A 14,520-nucleotide genomic window follows, 5' to 3' on the forward strand; every position below is an offset into this window, starting at 1 on the left:
GACTGCTGCCTTAAGTCCTTTAACTTGAGATAGTAGTGACTGAACGTGGGACTTTCTGCATACAAGTCATGTACTTAGATTTTTGAAATAGCATTCAGTCCAATAAACTGTCCTAGGGAGAAAAAATGTTTCTATTTATTATGCTTAAGGGCATACTATTGCTATGGAACATTAGGAATAGGTGTACTATTTCCATGTCCCAGAAATCATTGAACAAATGTGTGGCCACACAAATATTAAGCTCAACTAATTTGATTTCCCCTCAGTTGTACTTATCTCAATTATACTTATCTCAAGCTCAAAAAAGAAAAAGAGCACTTAGCCAGAAATAAACAAAGTTCCAATTGCAAAAGTAATCTCTCAGGTAGCCTGCAAATATTGGGATTCAATGAGATTCAATTGGGATTCAGTGCCCACAGGCATTGTAAAAACGAAACAAGCAAACAAACAAAAAACTACCCACCATTTTTTCTAAATAGGAAAATGTCCAGTTACTAGGATGTACGAAATAACAGGATAAAACTGAAGGCAGTTAGTCTATTACTGAACTGCAGTATCATGTGGAATGAAAATTTATTTCCCAGCTAATCTTTCAATTTCCCCCCTCTAAATTTAGCATGGATTAGCCAGTTTTTTGGGGGTGGGGGTTGCTCTTGTCCAGCTCAGTCTACAAATCCCTTAAGGTGGGTCAGTGTCAACAGTACTATATAAACTGTATTACTTTGACAGGGTATATCTGCACTACAGACTAAGTAAAACTATTACAGGGTGATTACTGGAAGGAAGTCATAGGCCTTAGCTATACCTAAGATTTATCCCGGGATCGTCCTGGGGTCATCCCTGTTTATGTAAATGACACACAGGATATCCCGGGAGCAGGCAGGGAAGACCCCAGGACAATCCTGGGATAAACCTTATGTCTCGCTAACGCCATAGTTATATTAGTTTCAAGCCAATATAAATTTGTAGAGTAAATATAGCGAAGCAGACAGAGAAATCACAAACATCCAAGTCCTTATTGTGCGTTACAGCAGCAGCATCCTCACCAGCACAAGATATAAAATATTCCTTCATTTTAACATTTACCTATCAAGTTTGGAGATTACTGAAATATTGAAGTACTTACCAACAGCAGAAGATGCAATTCCTGGAAGCACAGACACAGGCTTTCTTTTCAATACTTGTATTAAATGGTTTACTGTTTTCCAGTCAGTATTTAAATCTTCTAACTTTCTCTGAAACAGGACGACAGGTAAATTAAACTTTTGATAAAGAAGTGGGATAAGAAAGTATTGGGTCAATAGCTTGGTTGCTTTTCATATGCCATTCTGTTAAAGTAGTATGTATGCTAATGAAAGAGAACACTAGAAAATTATATCCACATGGCAATAAGGAGTTCATCTGGACTGCTATGTGCCAGGAAACATGTGGGCAGGGAGAATCACAGAACTGGAAGTTACCCCGAAGGTCATCTAGTCCATCCCTGTGCCAGTGTATGAAATCCCCTACTACATCACCCCAAATAGGTGGCCAACCAGCCTCTGCTTATAAACTTCTAGTGATAGAGAATCCACCACATTCTGAGGCAACCTGTTCCACTGTTGAACAGCTTGTCAGGAAGTTCTTCATAATATTTAATCAAAATCCTTTTTTCTTATCATTTGATCCCATTGGTTCACTCTGTAGAGCAACTGAAAACAAATTTGTGCCATCAACGATGTCACAACCCTTCAAATATTTGGTTATCATATTGCCTCACAATTGTCTCTTCTCCAAGTTAAACATAACCAACTTCTTCAACCTTTCTCATAGGACTTGGTCTTCAGACTCCACACCATCTTTACTGCTCTTCTCCAGACATGTTTTAATTCATTTATTTTTATTTTTTATATTTCTATACTGCACAGTAGCTTAAACATCTCTGTTTATTGATCCTTCTTAAACTTCAGCACCCGTTTACCTATTTCATTTTTCAGGGTGAAAGCTATGCTTTTGGTATCTGAAATATTTCCTAAATTTTACTTGTTCACCTCCTCAACATCTGTTTCTCTGATAAGCCTCTTTTTCAGTACCTCTTTTAAAAGCAGGGTGGTGTTCTTGGGAATCCCTACTAATCAATAATCATATAAAGAGCATTATGACCATGATACTAATCAGATTTGTTGTGCAATGATGTAATACATCCAAGTGAGATTAATGCTTCCTGGATCAGCACTGCCACCCTTACTGTCTATTTCGGGAACAGCACCACAAATAATGCTAAAAGGAGGGCCACTGCCTACCTGGCTCTCCCTACCTGGCTCTAGGCTCATTCCTACTTTGTACACTAGCTACCCTCATGTGAATCACATTCATATGAAATAAGGATATTCAAACAGTCTCTGTAATAGTTGTGAATATCTCTTCTGGACCTTATGGATTAATTGTTCCGAGAACTTAAATGGTATCAGTATAAATTACTTTACACGGGAAGAGCAGCTGCATAGTAAACAATACAATATCAATTTGTGAAGCCCCCGAAGCAATCTGAATGTGTGAATTGGAAGCATCAAGAAAGAAATTCCACTTCAGTGGCATCATGTGTGCACAATTCTGTTGCTATCTGTACAACAGTCACTGAAGCAAAAAATTAGCTTCACTGTGTGGTTAATTAAACAAACAGCAATGAGTAATTTTAAAGAACTACAAGACAGTAGAAAACAATGTTTCCAATACTTCACAAATTGCTACAATTTAAGATATTTTTTCATAGACACATTAAATGGGATGCTATAAATTATTGCCCAAAGAAAAAAACTATTTAAAATTATGCAATGGTGCCTAACAAGCATGTCTAATGCATTCCAAAGAAAATACCATGTTGCTGGCAACAGACTAGAAGTATTATCTAGGATACCTGTATGTACTGTAACAAATTAGTGCATGTATAAGGGCAAACATGGCTTTTTGGCTGACTATACTATTCAGTCTACCTATTTCCTTACACCTATGTATCAAATGAAATGTCAGAGCCCATACTGCCCATAGTTTGTATAGAATTACTATTTTATTTTCTAAATATTTTCAGTCTATATATTTGAAAACATTGCCTGAATCCTGATAAAATTACACATGCTTAAGGGTTAAACCATGCATTAGATCAGATATCCATGATTTAAATGCTCCAGAAGGATGATGTTAGCCCTTCCAAGGGAGAAAAATACATGTTCCCCTCTTATTTCACAAATGGAATTAACAGCAGTTGGGAGAGGCACAGGGTTAAATACTCCCTCTTCCAGTGCCATTGCTATGATTAAATGTGGAGCTCCCCATTCCTGCTTAAAGTAAAAATAAAAATGATAGGTGTGACCTGCCCCTTGTTTCAGGGCTTGCCCCCAGAAGCGCTACATTGCAGCTGCACTGAAACCGGCGGGGTCTGGCTACACACGGAAGACCCCTATTGGATATTACACAATATGTGGAATGGAAGATAAAGAATAATGTTATAAGTAAAATAAAAATAAGTATCAAACACTCTTTAGAGTCACAGAGCAACTAAGAACAAAAAACATCTAGACTGTGACACATCTGAAAGAATATGAAAAATTGAAATGTTATCAATAAGGACGAACTGTACATAAGGTTTCTCATAGAGCCCACCAATCTACACAGTCTTGAATCAGTTTTACTCTGCCTCGGTTCTGAAATTGGTAGCTGCAACAGAAAACTGATTTAACCGATACACTCTTATAATTCCCCTTGATAAATTTAGTATTATACCGATTTCTTTTGAAAAATCTGGCTACATGTAAAATCAGGTCAAGCAAATGAATGTATTCTTTAATTTTTGATATTTGAATGCTGGTTCTCCACAACTTAATTTCTAGCTGAACTGAGATGTTGATGTTACAAGTGGCTTGTTCCATCTACTTTGTAGAGAATTCTTCCTTTACATTAATAGCTGCACACAAAATGATGTGGTATAAATGAGACATCATCTTAATTCTGGATTCTCGTTTTCAAGAAATTAGACTGTATCAGCTTCAGCTGATGGGCACTATAGAAATGTAATAAGTAAAATATAAATAAATAAATCACCCAAAAAAGAGGGATGCGAGCAAATACATGAAACAAATACTGTTTGCCAAGAAAACAAAGTTCCATGGTTTGTATATAACTCTCTGGTAAGCTGGTCATCTATATTGTCCTATAAAGAAGTGAAGAAAGGCTTTCCACACATCTGCACTACATCTGATCAGAAATCCAGGGAAGAATTTGGCAAGACCATATAGATGACCAACTTCCCAAATGGTTATGTCAGCCTCCTCCCCATTCTTCCCGCCTAACTGACACACTGTTCACACAACACAGGTGTAGCTTTTCCTGTCCTCTCTGGTCAGATGGTAGGATTATGGCTCTCGTTTTGAATGGAACTACTTTTTGATCAGTTGGAAGAACCTCAAAGTCAGACTAATGTTCAGTTATAACCCATGTATAAATAGTTCCAGCTGAAAGCATAACATTTATGTCTCTGTAGTATCTCAGAAGGACTCCAAGTTCTTTCCCGGATTTCAAATAGATCACATCAAGGACAAGTGTGCAACAGGGGAAGCATAGCCCATTATGCAGTAATGGATATTACTATGGTTGCTTCATTACCGTTACTGGTTGAGTGGCTGGTTTTTCCTTGTATAAATGACGCCCTTTAGACAAAATCCCTTCCACATCCGGCTGTTTAGCTTTCACGGCTGCTTCAATTTCCTGAAAAATAAAATACACAGTGTAGATTAACTCTACTATGAGCAATAAAAAGTCTAAGTCTGTAGGCTCCCTGGGAAGCTGTATACAGCCTGTAGATTAGCTTTTTCTTTGGAGTAATAATGGGAATAGTTCAGCAAAACAGCAATGGAAAAAGAGAGAGATTATTAAAAAACAAAATAAAGGTAGTATGGCATAAAAATAATAAAAAAGTGATATAGCCAGTCATCCATGAAGGTCTCAGTGACCCAATGTTATAGAATTTATTAAAAATAAAATTCATACAAGAAATAACAAACACTTTAAAAGAAACATACAACAGCTGACCTTGCAGAGATTACTGGGGGCAAAGAAGATACTTTATCATGCTTCTCTGGAGCATTCTCTTAGCTAAAGAGTTTGGGTATTTTTGTGGGGTTTTTTTTTTGCGAGTCGTGAATTCTACTTTATTGGAAGTAATTTAGTTTTATGCTAATTTGATTTATTTTTGTTACTTTACTTGTCAGTGTTAAGAGAAAAGCATTTTCATCCTGTTAGTGTTTGGGAAAAAAGGAATTTACTATTGCTAAGGAACATAAATTTATGATATGGCCATCTACAGGACCTTTTTAGAGTGCTGAAGCAGTTTGTGATTGGCCATGCTTACACACCACATAGATTTAGAGCAGCATAAAATAGAACAACTTTCCCAGCACACCCTTATTATTTATGCCTTTAGCAAGGACCTTAAAATCCAGACCAGAGAGAGGAGATGTAAAGTTAGTTCACATTAGGGTGCTACTATAATGAAAGAAAAGCAAGGGCTGTCCAATGATCGGAACTAACACCTGTAGTCCTATGCACACTTACTACTTGGGAGTATGCCCCCCCAGATCAAGGATGGATTGGCCTGAAAGATACTTTATACATAATTTTTAAACTATATATAATTTTCTTCCGGAAGGTCATCTGAACAGTTCTGCCTTGGCGCTCTATTTTATGTTGATTCCGAGACAGGGACTGTAGGAAAGCAGTTGGCAACAAATTTTTGCATTAATCAAATCATGCTTTGAAACTGTCACACACACAAAAACCAAAGGTGAATTTTCCCAATACATACACCAGAACTGTTTAAATTATTTAATAGTAAACTGAGGACGCTATTGTTTATTTCATAAACAAGGCTTGAAATTCTGCAATCCAGCTTTGTGTTCGAAAGCCTTCCACAAAATGCATGGTAGTGCAATTACACCATATTCTTCAGTATGTTGTGTCAGGCAACTGAGACACATAGGGCTAAGATCCGACAAGGTTTATTACAAAAACTTACTCAACAAATAATTCGTAGCTATGAAACCTTTCTACTTTCTATGAAACCTTTCCGATTCCCTCATTCTTTCCTTCCCCTTCTCTTCTTGTTCACTCACTCTACATTCTTTAAAATCAGTTGATCTCAACAGTACAGTATTTAAGTATTCTATAACTCTTTACCTTAAACGTTGCACATTTTACAGGCTCGTCTTTATTTGATTAGATTCCTGATTAAAGTACTGAGAAAAATAATTAAGAGACAGACACAGAAACCTAGTATTGACTGAGGCCTTAGCTAGACCTAAGGTTTATCCCGGGATTGTCCTGGGGTCATCCCTGTTCATGTAAATGACACACAGGATATCCCGGGAGCAGGCAGGGACGATCCCGGGATAAACCTTAGGTCTAGCTAAGGCCTTAGTATATTTCTGGGTTATTCTTCTCTATTTATATCTAATCGGCAAAAGAGTGTGTGGTGCTTCCACGTTTCCTGAAAGGACATACGGGGAAACCCAATGCATAACTTAATAGGATAGGGAAAAGAACTGGGATTTATTTAACTGGTGGTTGGGAGGGGAGGAAGCAAAAGTAATAACTCATATAAATATGCAATACAAGGAAAGAATCCAACAAAATGATAGGAGGGTATGGAGTCCAATAAATTAGTTTTCTTCAAATGAGCTATTAGAGTCCCTCAGACGTGTCTCTGCCTGGCTAATCAGCTGGGATTCAGCTATAGGCCTCAGTCTTCCTGGCTATGAAGATGCTCAGAAGAAGGCTACTGCTCTTTCTTCCATGGTTTTCTCTAGAGCATCTTACAGTAATCCAACTAGGATGTAACTAAGGCATGTGTCACCGTGGCCAGGTCTGCCATCTCTAGGAATAGAGGCAGCTGGTGTACTAGCTTTAACTGTGCAAATGCACTCCTGGCCACCACTGAAACTGGGCATCCAGGCTCAGGGCTGAATCCAGAAGTACACCCAAGCTGCGGACCTGTGTCTTCAGGGGGAGTATAACCCCATCCAGTACAAGCTGAATCCCTATCCCCTGATCTGTCTTTTGACTGACCAGAAGCACCTTGGTCTTGTTTGGATTAGGCTTGTTTGGTTGCCCTCATCCAGTTTATTACTGCCAACAAACACTGATTTAGCACCGAAACAGCTTCCTTGGAATTGGGTGGAAAGCAGTAGAGTTGGGTTTATGACCAATCTCCCAATCGCCCCAGAATAGCTGTTTTTATAAGGATATTGTGTTTATGCTTTTTATGTTTTTAAACTTTTTATATTTGTTTTAATGACTACTGTTTTTAACTTTTGTAAACCGCCCAGAGAGCTTCAGCTATGGGGCGGTATATAAATGCAATAAATAAATAAATACCACAGGGAAGACAAAGTAGAAGGACCTGGGATTTCTTTACTCTATTTCCCAACTGGTATCCATCAAAACTGAAGCATGGAGAGTGTACCACAGCAAAATCTTATCATTTTTGTAGGAGTCTGTTCTTGAAGTGGGGTTAGGAAAATACAAAAAGAGTCAGGGAGGAATGATTTTCCTGGCTTTTTACTCTTTGGGGGTCGGGGAATATGGGCAGCTTCATAATTTCTTCTGAGCTCCATTTTTCTTTCTTTTCATTGCTCCACCTCTCTATTAGTAACTTTGAAACTGATGTCATAGTCAAGGAAAACTTTTGTTTTAAGCAGATTTCTCAAAAGTAATTCCATTTTTTAAATCTGCAGTTTAATGCACAGTCCAGTCCCTCCACTTCCTTTAGCAAAGTGCTTACAAGGTACATTTTGGTGCATTTTATTATTATTTATTTTATGAAGGGTGGTTTGTCTTTTGGCAGGAACTTTATTGCAGCCCGCAGCCAGCAACTTTTGAATTCTATGAAAATTTAACACAGCACTACTTATGCTTACCTAAGCTGAACATAATTGCATATCCTTCTTTTCATCATTAAGTGAAAAGTGCCCTCCTACACATAAATTCACTGAAAAAAATGATTTGCTTTTAGGTGCTAATTGTCTGAAATACATTGGGTTTTACATGCAGAAAATACGTTTTTAAAAGTTCTACATGAGTTCTTCTTCTGCAAATGTTTCTCAATAGGAATACCTTCAGAAAAGTTATTCTCATCTGACATACATTTGCACTATGTCAATTAAGAGATAACATGAGGAAGATCTACTTTTGACATTTGTCTTCCTTTGCCATGAGAAGTATTACTTTTTCAAAGATATTTCTTTCATTTGCTTTTCTTTCATTGCAGCAAGATGCTATTGAGTTGAGGCTCAGATATTTGTTGTATGAATGTTCCTTCCAGTCACTCAGCAATTAAGTCATCGTATGAAGAAAACATGCTCACTTGTCAAAGGTTTATTGTAAGTTTCAGAGTGCTTAAAATGTTACAGTGCCTAGAAAACTGTAGGCACTTTTAAATTATTTTAAAAAAATTATGACAGAAATTTACCAATCCAGGTCACTTTCAAAGTAATGCATCTACTGAAGTAGCCTCCAGTCAAAAAAGTCAGGCTAAAATGTGTTTGTTAATTGTGAAGATCCCCTAATGTTGTTTGCTGTTTTAACTATATGGCTAAGATGCTTATATTTATGACAGTTAAAACAGTATAACAGTTAAACATTCTTAAATATCTTTATTTATTATTTATTGATTTATTGCATTTCTATACAGCCCAATAGCCAAAGCTCTCTTGGACAGTTTCCAATGCTGCCTGCACACCAGCAGGACCCACCACTAGTACAGTGGGGAACTAGCAATTCTTAAAGCAACTGCAAATGAGCAGGAACACTTGTTTCCAGAACAGGGCAGATCAGCAGAACTCGCAGAAGGAAGCTCCACTGACTTGTTCCAATCCAACAATGAGTGTTTCTGCTCATTTCTGTGGTTACTGTAGGAAGCACTAACTCCCTGTTGCACTAGTGATGGGTCCAGCGGAATGAGCAAGAATGCACAGCAATATTACATGCTGCCACTTAAATCTAAAGGCTCTGTTGTGTTCAGCAGCCTGGGACTGGAATCTGTTCCACACAAAAACTTAGGAAATAGTAGTAGACAGCCACAGAAATCCTGGCCTTTGCCTTGGTAGTCGAGTACAAATCCTGGGATGGATTACCTGTGCTTAATCCAGAAATCCTGGCCTGGCTCTAGGAATGGGCCTATCACAAACACTACAGGTTCCACTACAGTCTTTCTTGAATATTGCAATATTTCTTGAATATTGTAGGCCTTATCAAGCAGATCTACAACACCTAGGTTTAAAAACTTTCAATAAAGGAGGCTGCTAGAGGTGGTAGGACAACAGTGACAGAAAACATTCCCTCCCCTGGCCTCTAGATGCTGTTGTTCCCTTGTGACTTTCAGTTTGTTCCTTATACTATGCAATGCTACATCCATAAAACACTCACTAAATAGATACCAACAGAATGAAATGAAATCAATACTCACAAAAAGAAAGGCCTTGTCTTAGATTGTAAAGCTTTATTGACAAATAATGGCCGACAATGGAAAAAAAACAGTTCTTCATCTTCTTTCTCATTTTCTCATGCTTAGCAAAAATTATCTCATTAATCTACCATTAAGTTTCTTAGGCAATAGCTACGCACATTTCTTAATTTACCTGGTCAAGTATATAAAAAGTGACTGACATGGGTCAGCATCTATTCTACTGTTATTCAGAATATAGCAAGGACAAGGCTAGCTGGCGGAACGCTGGGAGTTGTATGACTTTTTTTCTGTTTCAATGTGTGGAATTATTAAAATAATTATTAAAATAATTATTTGACCTGAAATACATCACTGGATTTGCACCTTAAAGGAATTATTTAACCTGAAATACATTTTGTAGTTATTAGAACTTCCTTCCAAAAAAAGGCATCAATGTGGCAACCTTTCTTAAATTATTTGTTTATGAAGAACATCAGGTTAAGGTTTTACCACCACTACCCAAAAATTGTTTCCTTTTTTAAAAAAAAACACCTCTTCTAAATAATATAGGGAGAGGACATTAGGGAGGGATGGGTATATAGAGACTTTGTCTTTTTGCATTGTAATATTTATTATGTATAATACTGTTTATATTTTAAAAATCAATAATGCTTATATTTTTCAAAAGGATGATCCACATAAGTAAAAGTTGTAATTTCTAAGTTAAAAATATATATCTGTCTCAAATTTTCCCATACAATCTGCCCCACACTCTCAGGTCCTCTGGGAAGAATTTACTTCAGTCAGCGAAAACTAGGCTGACAACCATTACCCAGAGGACCGTCTCTTCTGCTGCTCCCAGACTGTGGAATCGCCTGCCGGGAGAGATTGACCAACTTAACAGTCGTTCTGAATTTTAAAAAGCTATAAAGACTGATTTCTTCCGGCAGGCCTACCCAGTCAAATTTTAAGATGTCTTAAAAGATTTTAAGATTTTAATAATGTATTGGGTTTATGTTTTTAATTAGTTTTATGTATTTTATATTTTTGTATTCAATATTGTTCCCCGCCTCGATCCAGAGGGAGAGGCGGGTAAGAAATTACTATTATTATTATTATTATTATTATTATTATAACACAGGAAGCTGCCTCACAGCAAGTCAGGACATTTTTCTTCTACCTCAGTACTGTCTCTTCTGTCTAGCAGTTGCTCGCCAAGATCTCAGACAGTGGTCTTTTACTTTACCTGCTACCTGCTCATTCTAATGGGAGATGCCAGGGATTGAATTTTGGACTTTCTTAATGCAAAACACATGATCTGTCATTGAGCTATGGCACCTCCCTCAATTGTCTGAATAATCAAATGAACACTGGATTTATGAGAATGTAGCAAACTGAAAGAATATTGATGCTATTCAGATATCACTAAGGAGAAACAGAACTAGTGCTACATTCCATTTCATTAGATCTGTCACATTCATTACCAAAATATATTACACTTGTAAAGAAATCCTGTTTAAGTTTACTATTCAACTGCCATTGGTATATTTGGGAAATGAACTTCTCTTCTGTTGGTCAACCTAATTCAGGAAAGTGATCTAATTACTTTTTCTTCATAATTCATTTTCATTTAAATTCCTTAAGTTTGCATCCTTATCTTTTTCTGTAAAAGCAGTCTGCTGTCAATTAAATGTATTGTGATAAATAGTGTGTGCATAGTGATTAACATATTAACATGATAGAAGTTTCCCCTGATGTTCATCTTTGTAACTCATCAAAGACTTTATTTTACTACGCCCCTATCTGGACAGGGTTAACCTGGCTTCAGTTGTCTATACCCTGGTAACCTCCAAGTTAGATTACTGCAATGCACTCAACATGAGGCAGCCTTTGAAGACGGTTCAGAAGCTGCAGCTTGTGCAAAATGCAGTGGCCAGAGTGATAACAGGGACCAGAAGGTTCAAACATATTAGCTGCCTGTATGTTTCCGAGCCCGATTCAAGGTGCTGATTTTAACCTATAAAGCCTTACACAGCTTGGGACCACAATACCTGATGGAACGCCTCGCCCGACATGAACCTACCCGTACACTGTGCTCAACATGCAAGGTCCTCTTCTGGGTGCCTACTCCGAGGGAAGCTCGGAGGATGAAACAAGAGAGAGGGCCTTTTCTGTGGTAGCCCCCCAATTGTGCAACAATCTCCCTGACAAGGCCTGCCTTACGCCAACACTGTTATCTTTTCGGCACCAGGTCAAGACTTTTCTCTTCTCCCAGGCAGTTAGCAATATGTCATTAGACTGTGTTTGTTTTTGTGGTTTTAAATTGTACGTTTTTGTGATTTAAAATTTGTGTGTATTGTTTTTAAGTGTTTCTATTCTATGTAAACCGCTCAGAGAGCTTCGGCTATGGGGCGGTTTACAAATGTAATAAATAAATAAAATAATAATAATTTATCATTTCAAATCAATACCGTAGATATTACTGTATGGCAAAAATAATTGTAAATGCTAAAGAAGGTAATTCACTGTTGATAAAGTAAGATATATTACATTCAGCAAGATATCTATTCTGTGTATATGAAATGTTAGATACAAAAGGGTTTGCTTATTTTAAATCTTTGTCTCTCAAACTACTGTATTCTATCACAAATTAATGTCATTGATCAAGTTTAGCTTAGCTGTACATTAGCTAAGTTATTTCTAAAATAACTGAGTTGTCTTACAGGGTATAATTACTTGTAAAGATAACTGCATCAGCTACTTCAGAACATTATTGACAGGGCATCATATTGGCCACATCACTGCATTTACACATACATGTTCTTTTCCATTACTAGCCTTTCCTGTGACATTTGCTAGATTCCTGAAATCTCCTGGCCTTGAACCCACATGTAGCTTACTTCCAAGTGCATGTACCCAGGTTTATGACCCACTGATTTCCACAGGACTTAATTCCTCTTAAGTGTTTGTATAGATTACCAGCCTAGCTGCTAAAATTAATGTCAGCCTTTTAAGAGCCACAAGACTCTTTGGTGTGTGTTTTTGTAGTAATAGATTAACATGGCCACCCACCCCATGGGAATTAGTTTCCCATTGTCTGTTACTCGATACAATACACTAATGTGCATGTCCATATGCAAGATTATTTGGTAGAGTACATAGGCAACATGTCAATACAAAATACATGAGGACGGCTTTGTAACGGAGTGTTATCTGCATGTGATAATGCATGCAAGTGCATCCATATTAAGGGATATATGGCAGCCACTGAGGTAATCTGTTAGGTAAAATTGTGATTGGCCACTGCATAGCAATCAAGGAAGAAGAGGGGATTCTTTTAAGTGATTGGAGTTAATAGTGGAGGTGGTAGTTGTCACTAAGCTATCCAACCACACAGTTTGCTAAGTTGACAGCCAACATTACTGACATCAGCAGCCTGGGCTATGCTGATAATTTGCAGATAGTTGTGTATCCGTATGGTTCTGACTGAAATATTAGGCATGCCTGAGAAAAGATTTAGTTAGAACCCTTTTCAGATACAGTAGTAACAGCACAAGTGGTTGACCAGCACATACTCAAAGTATATTCCTACATACAAGGAAATGCTTCCTTTGCAGAGTTTTTTTTTTTAATGGATGGATGGAACTATTTATTTATTTAAAATATTTATATCCCGCCCTATATCACTAAGATCTCAGGGCGGCGTACAGATAAAATCATACATTATAAAACAATAAATATACACAGTTAAAAACAAATTAAACCATGACCCAAGTTAAAACAATATATAATTTAAAAGCAATAGATACAGTTAGAACAGTTAAAACAATGTGCCAGTGAGTTTAACCATCAAAGGCTTTGTTAAAATGCCATGTTTTTACTTGGCATCGAAATAAAATCAATGTTGGTGCCAATCAGTCCTCCAGGGGGAGGGCATTCCAGAGCCCTCTCCCTTGTCCCATCATAACGTATATGTTGCATTGGTGGGATGCGGAGGAGGGCTCCTCCAACAGATCTAAGGTCTCGGGCAGGCATATATAAGGAGAGGCGCTCTCTCAAGTATCGAGGTCCCAAGCCGTTTAGGGCTTTAAACGACATTACCAGCACCTTGAATTCCAACCGGAAGCGTATAGGCAGCCAGTGCAGTTCCTTTAAGACCGGTGTTATGTGGTCTCTGTAAGATGTACCCGCCAGCAGTCTAGCTGCTGCATTTTGCACTAGCTGCAACTTCCACATCATCTTCAAGGGCAGCCCCATGTAGAGTGCATTGCAGTAGTCTAATCGGGAAGTTACCAGTGCATACACTACTGTGGTTAGGTTGTCCCTGTCCAGGAAAGGCCGTAGCTGGCGGATCAGCCGGAGCTGACCCCAAGTACTCCGTGCCACAGAGTCCACCTGGGCCTCCAGTGACAATGATGGATCAAGAAGTACTCCCAAGCTACATACCTGCTCCTTCAGAGGGAGCACCATCTCATCCAGAACAGGTCGCTTACCCAATTCCCGGACTCGGGAACCACCAATCCACAGAGCTTTCGTCTTATCAGGATTCAGCTTCAGTTTATTGGCCCTCATCCAGCCCATTACAGCCTCCAGGCACTGGTCCAGCACCTTCACAGCCCCAGCTGACTCCGACGACAAGGAGAAGTAGAGCTGAGTATCATCAGCATACTGATGGCACCCAACCCCCAAATCCCTAATGACCTCACCCAATAAATGCTTCAGAACTAGTGGTAAAAGCTCCCTTACCTGGGTATTTCCAACGACAAAGTGAGTTGGAAATACCCAGGCAAGGGAGCTTTTACCACTAGTTCTGAAGCATTTATTGGGAGTGGTAATGTTTTGTTTTAAACTTGAGATTGTTAATTGACAATTAATGTGATTTTTTATTGAATTGCAGGAGCTCAGTAATATGTTGAAATGATCAGGTGAGAGATGGGTATGGTCTCAGATGTCCATGAGGGGGAGGAGGTTTCTGATGTGAAAAGCAATATTATTTCTCTTTTATGTATTCGTAGGAATTGGAAGTCAAAACTGAAATGATAACTTAT

The 14,520-nt window shown here is 38.1% G+C and overlaps 1 protein-coding gene across 4 annotated transcripts in view; it reads right to left on the reverse strand.

The window, feature by feature from the left end:
* Nucleotides 1-14,520, reverse strand: part of DMD (dystrophin) — a 1,279,927-nt gene that overhangs the window by 384,857 nt on the left and 880,550 nt on the right. For all 4 annotated transcript variants that reach the window (XM_063126497.1, XM_063126496.1, XM_063126495.1 and 1 more), the window contains exons 49-50: nt 4,639-4,740; nt 1,127-1,235 (exon numbers count right to left, since the gene is read on the reverse strand). In XM_063126497.1, coding sequence (XP_062982567.1) covers nt 1,127-1,235; nt 4,639-4,740 — 211 coding nt within the window. The remainder of the gene's footprint in view (nt 1-1,126; nt 1,236-4,638; nt 4,741-14,520) is intronic.

Source organism: Elgaria multicarinata, chromosome 5, assembly GCF_023053635.1.
Source record: "Elgaria multicarinata webbii isolate HBS135686 ecotype San Diego chromosome 5, rElgMul1.1.pri, whole genome shotgun sequence".
Taxonomy (NCBI): domain Eukaryota; kingdom Metazoa; phylum Chordata; class Lepidosauria; order Squamata; family Anguidae; genus Elgaria; species Elgaria multicarinata.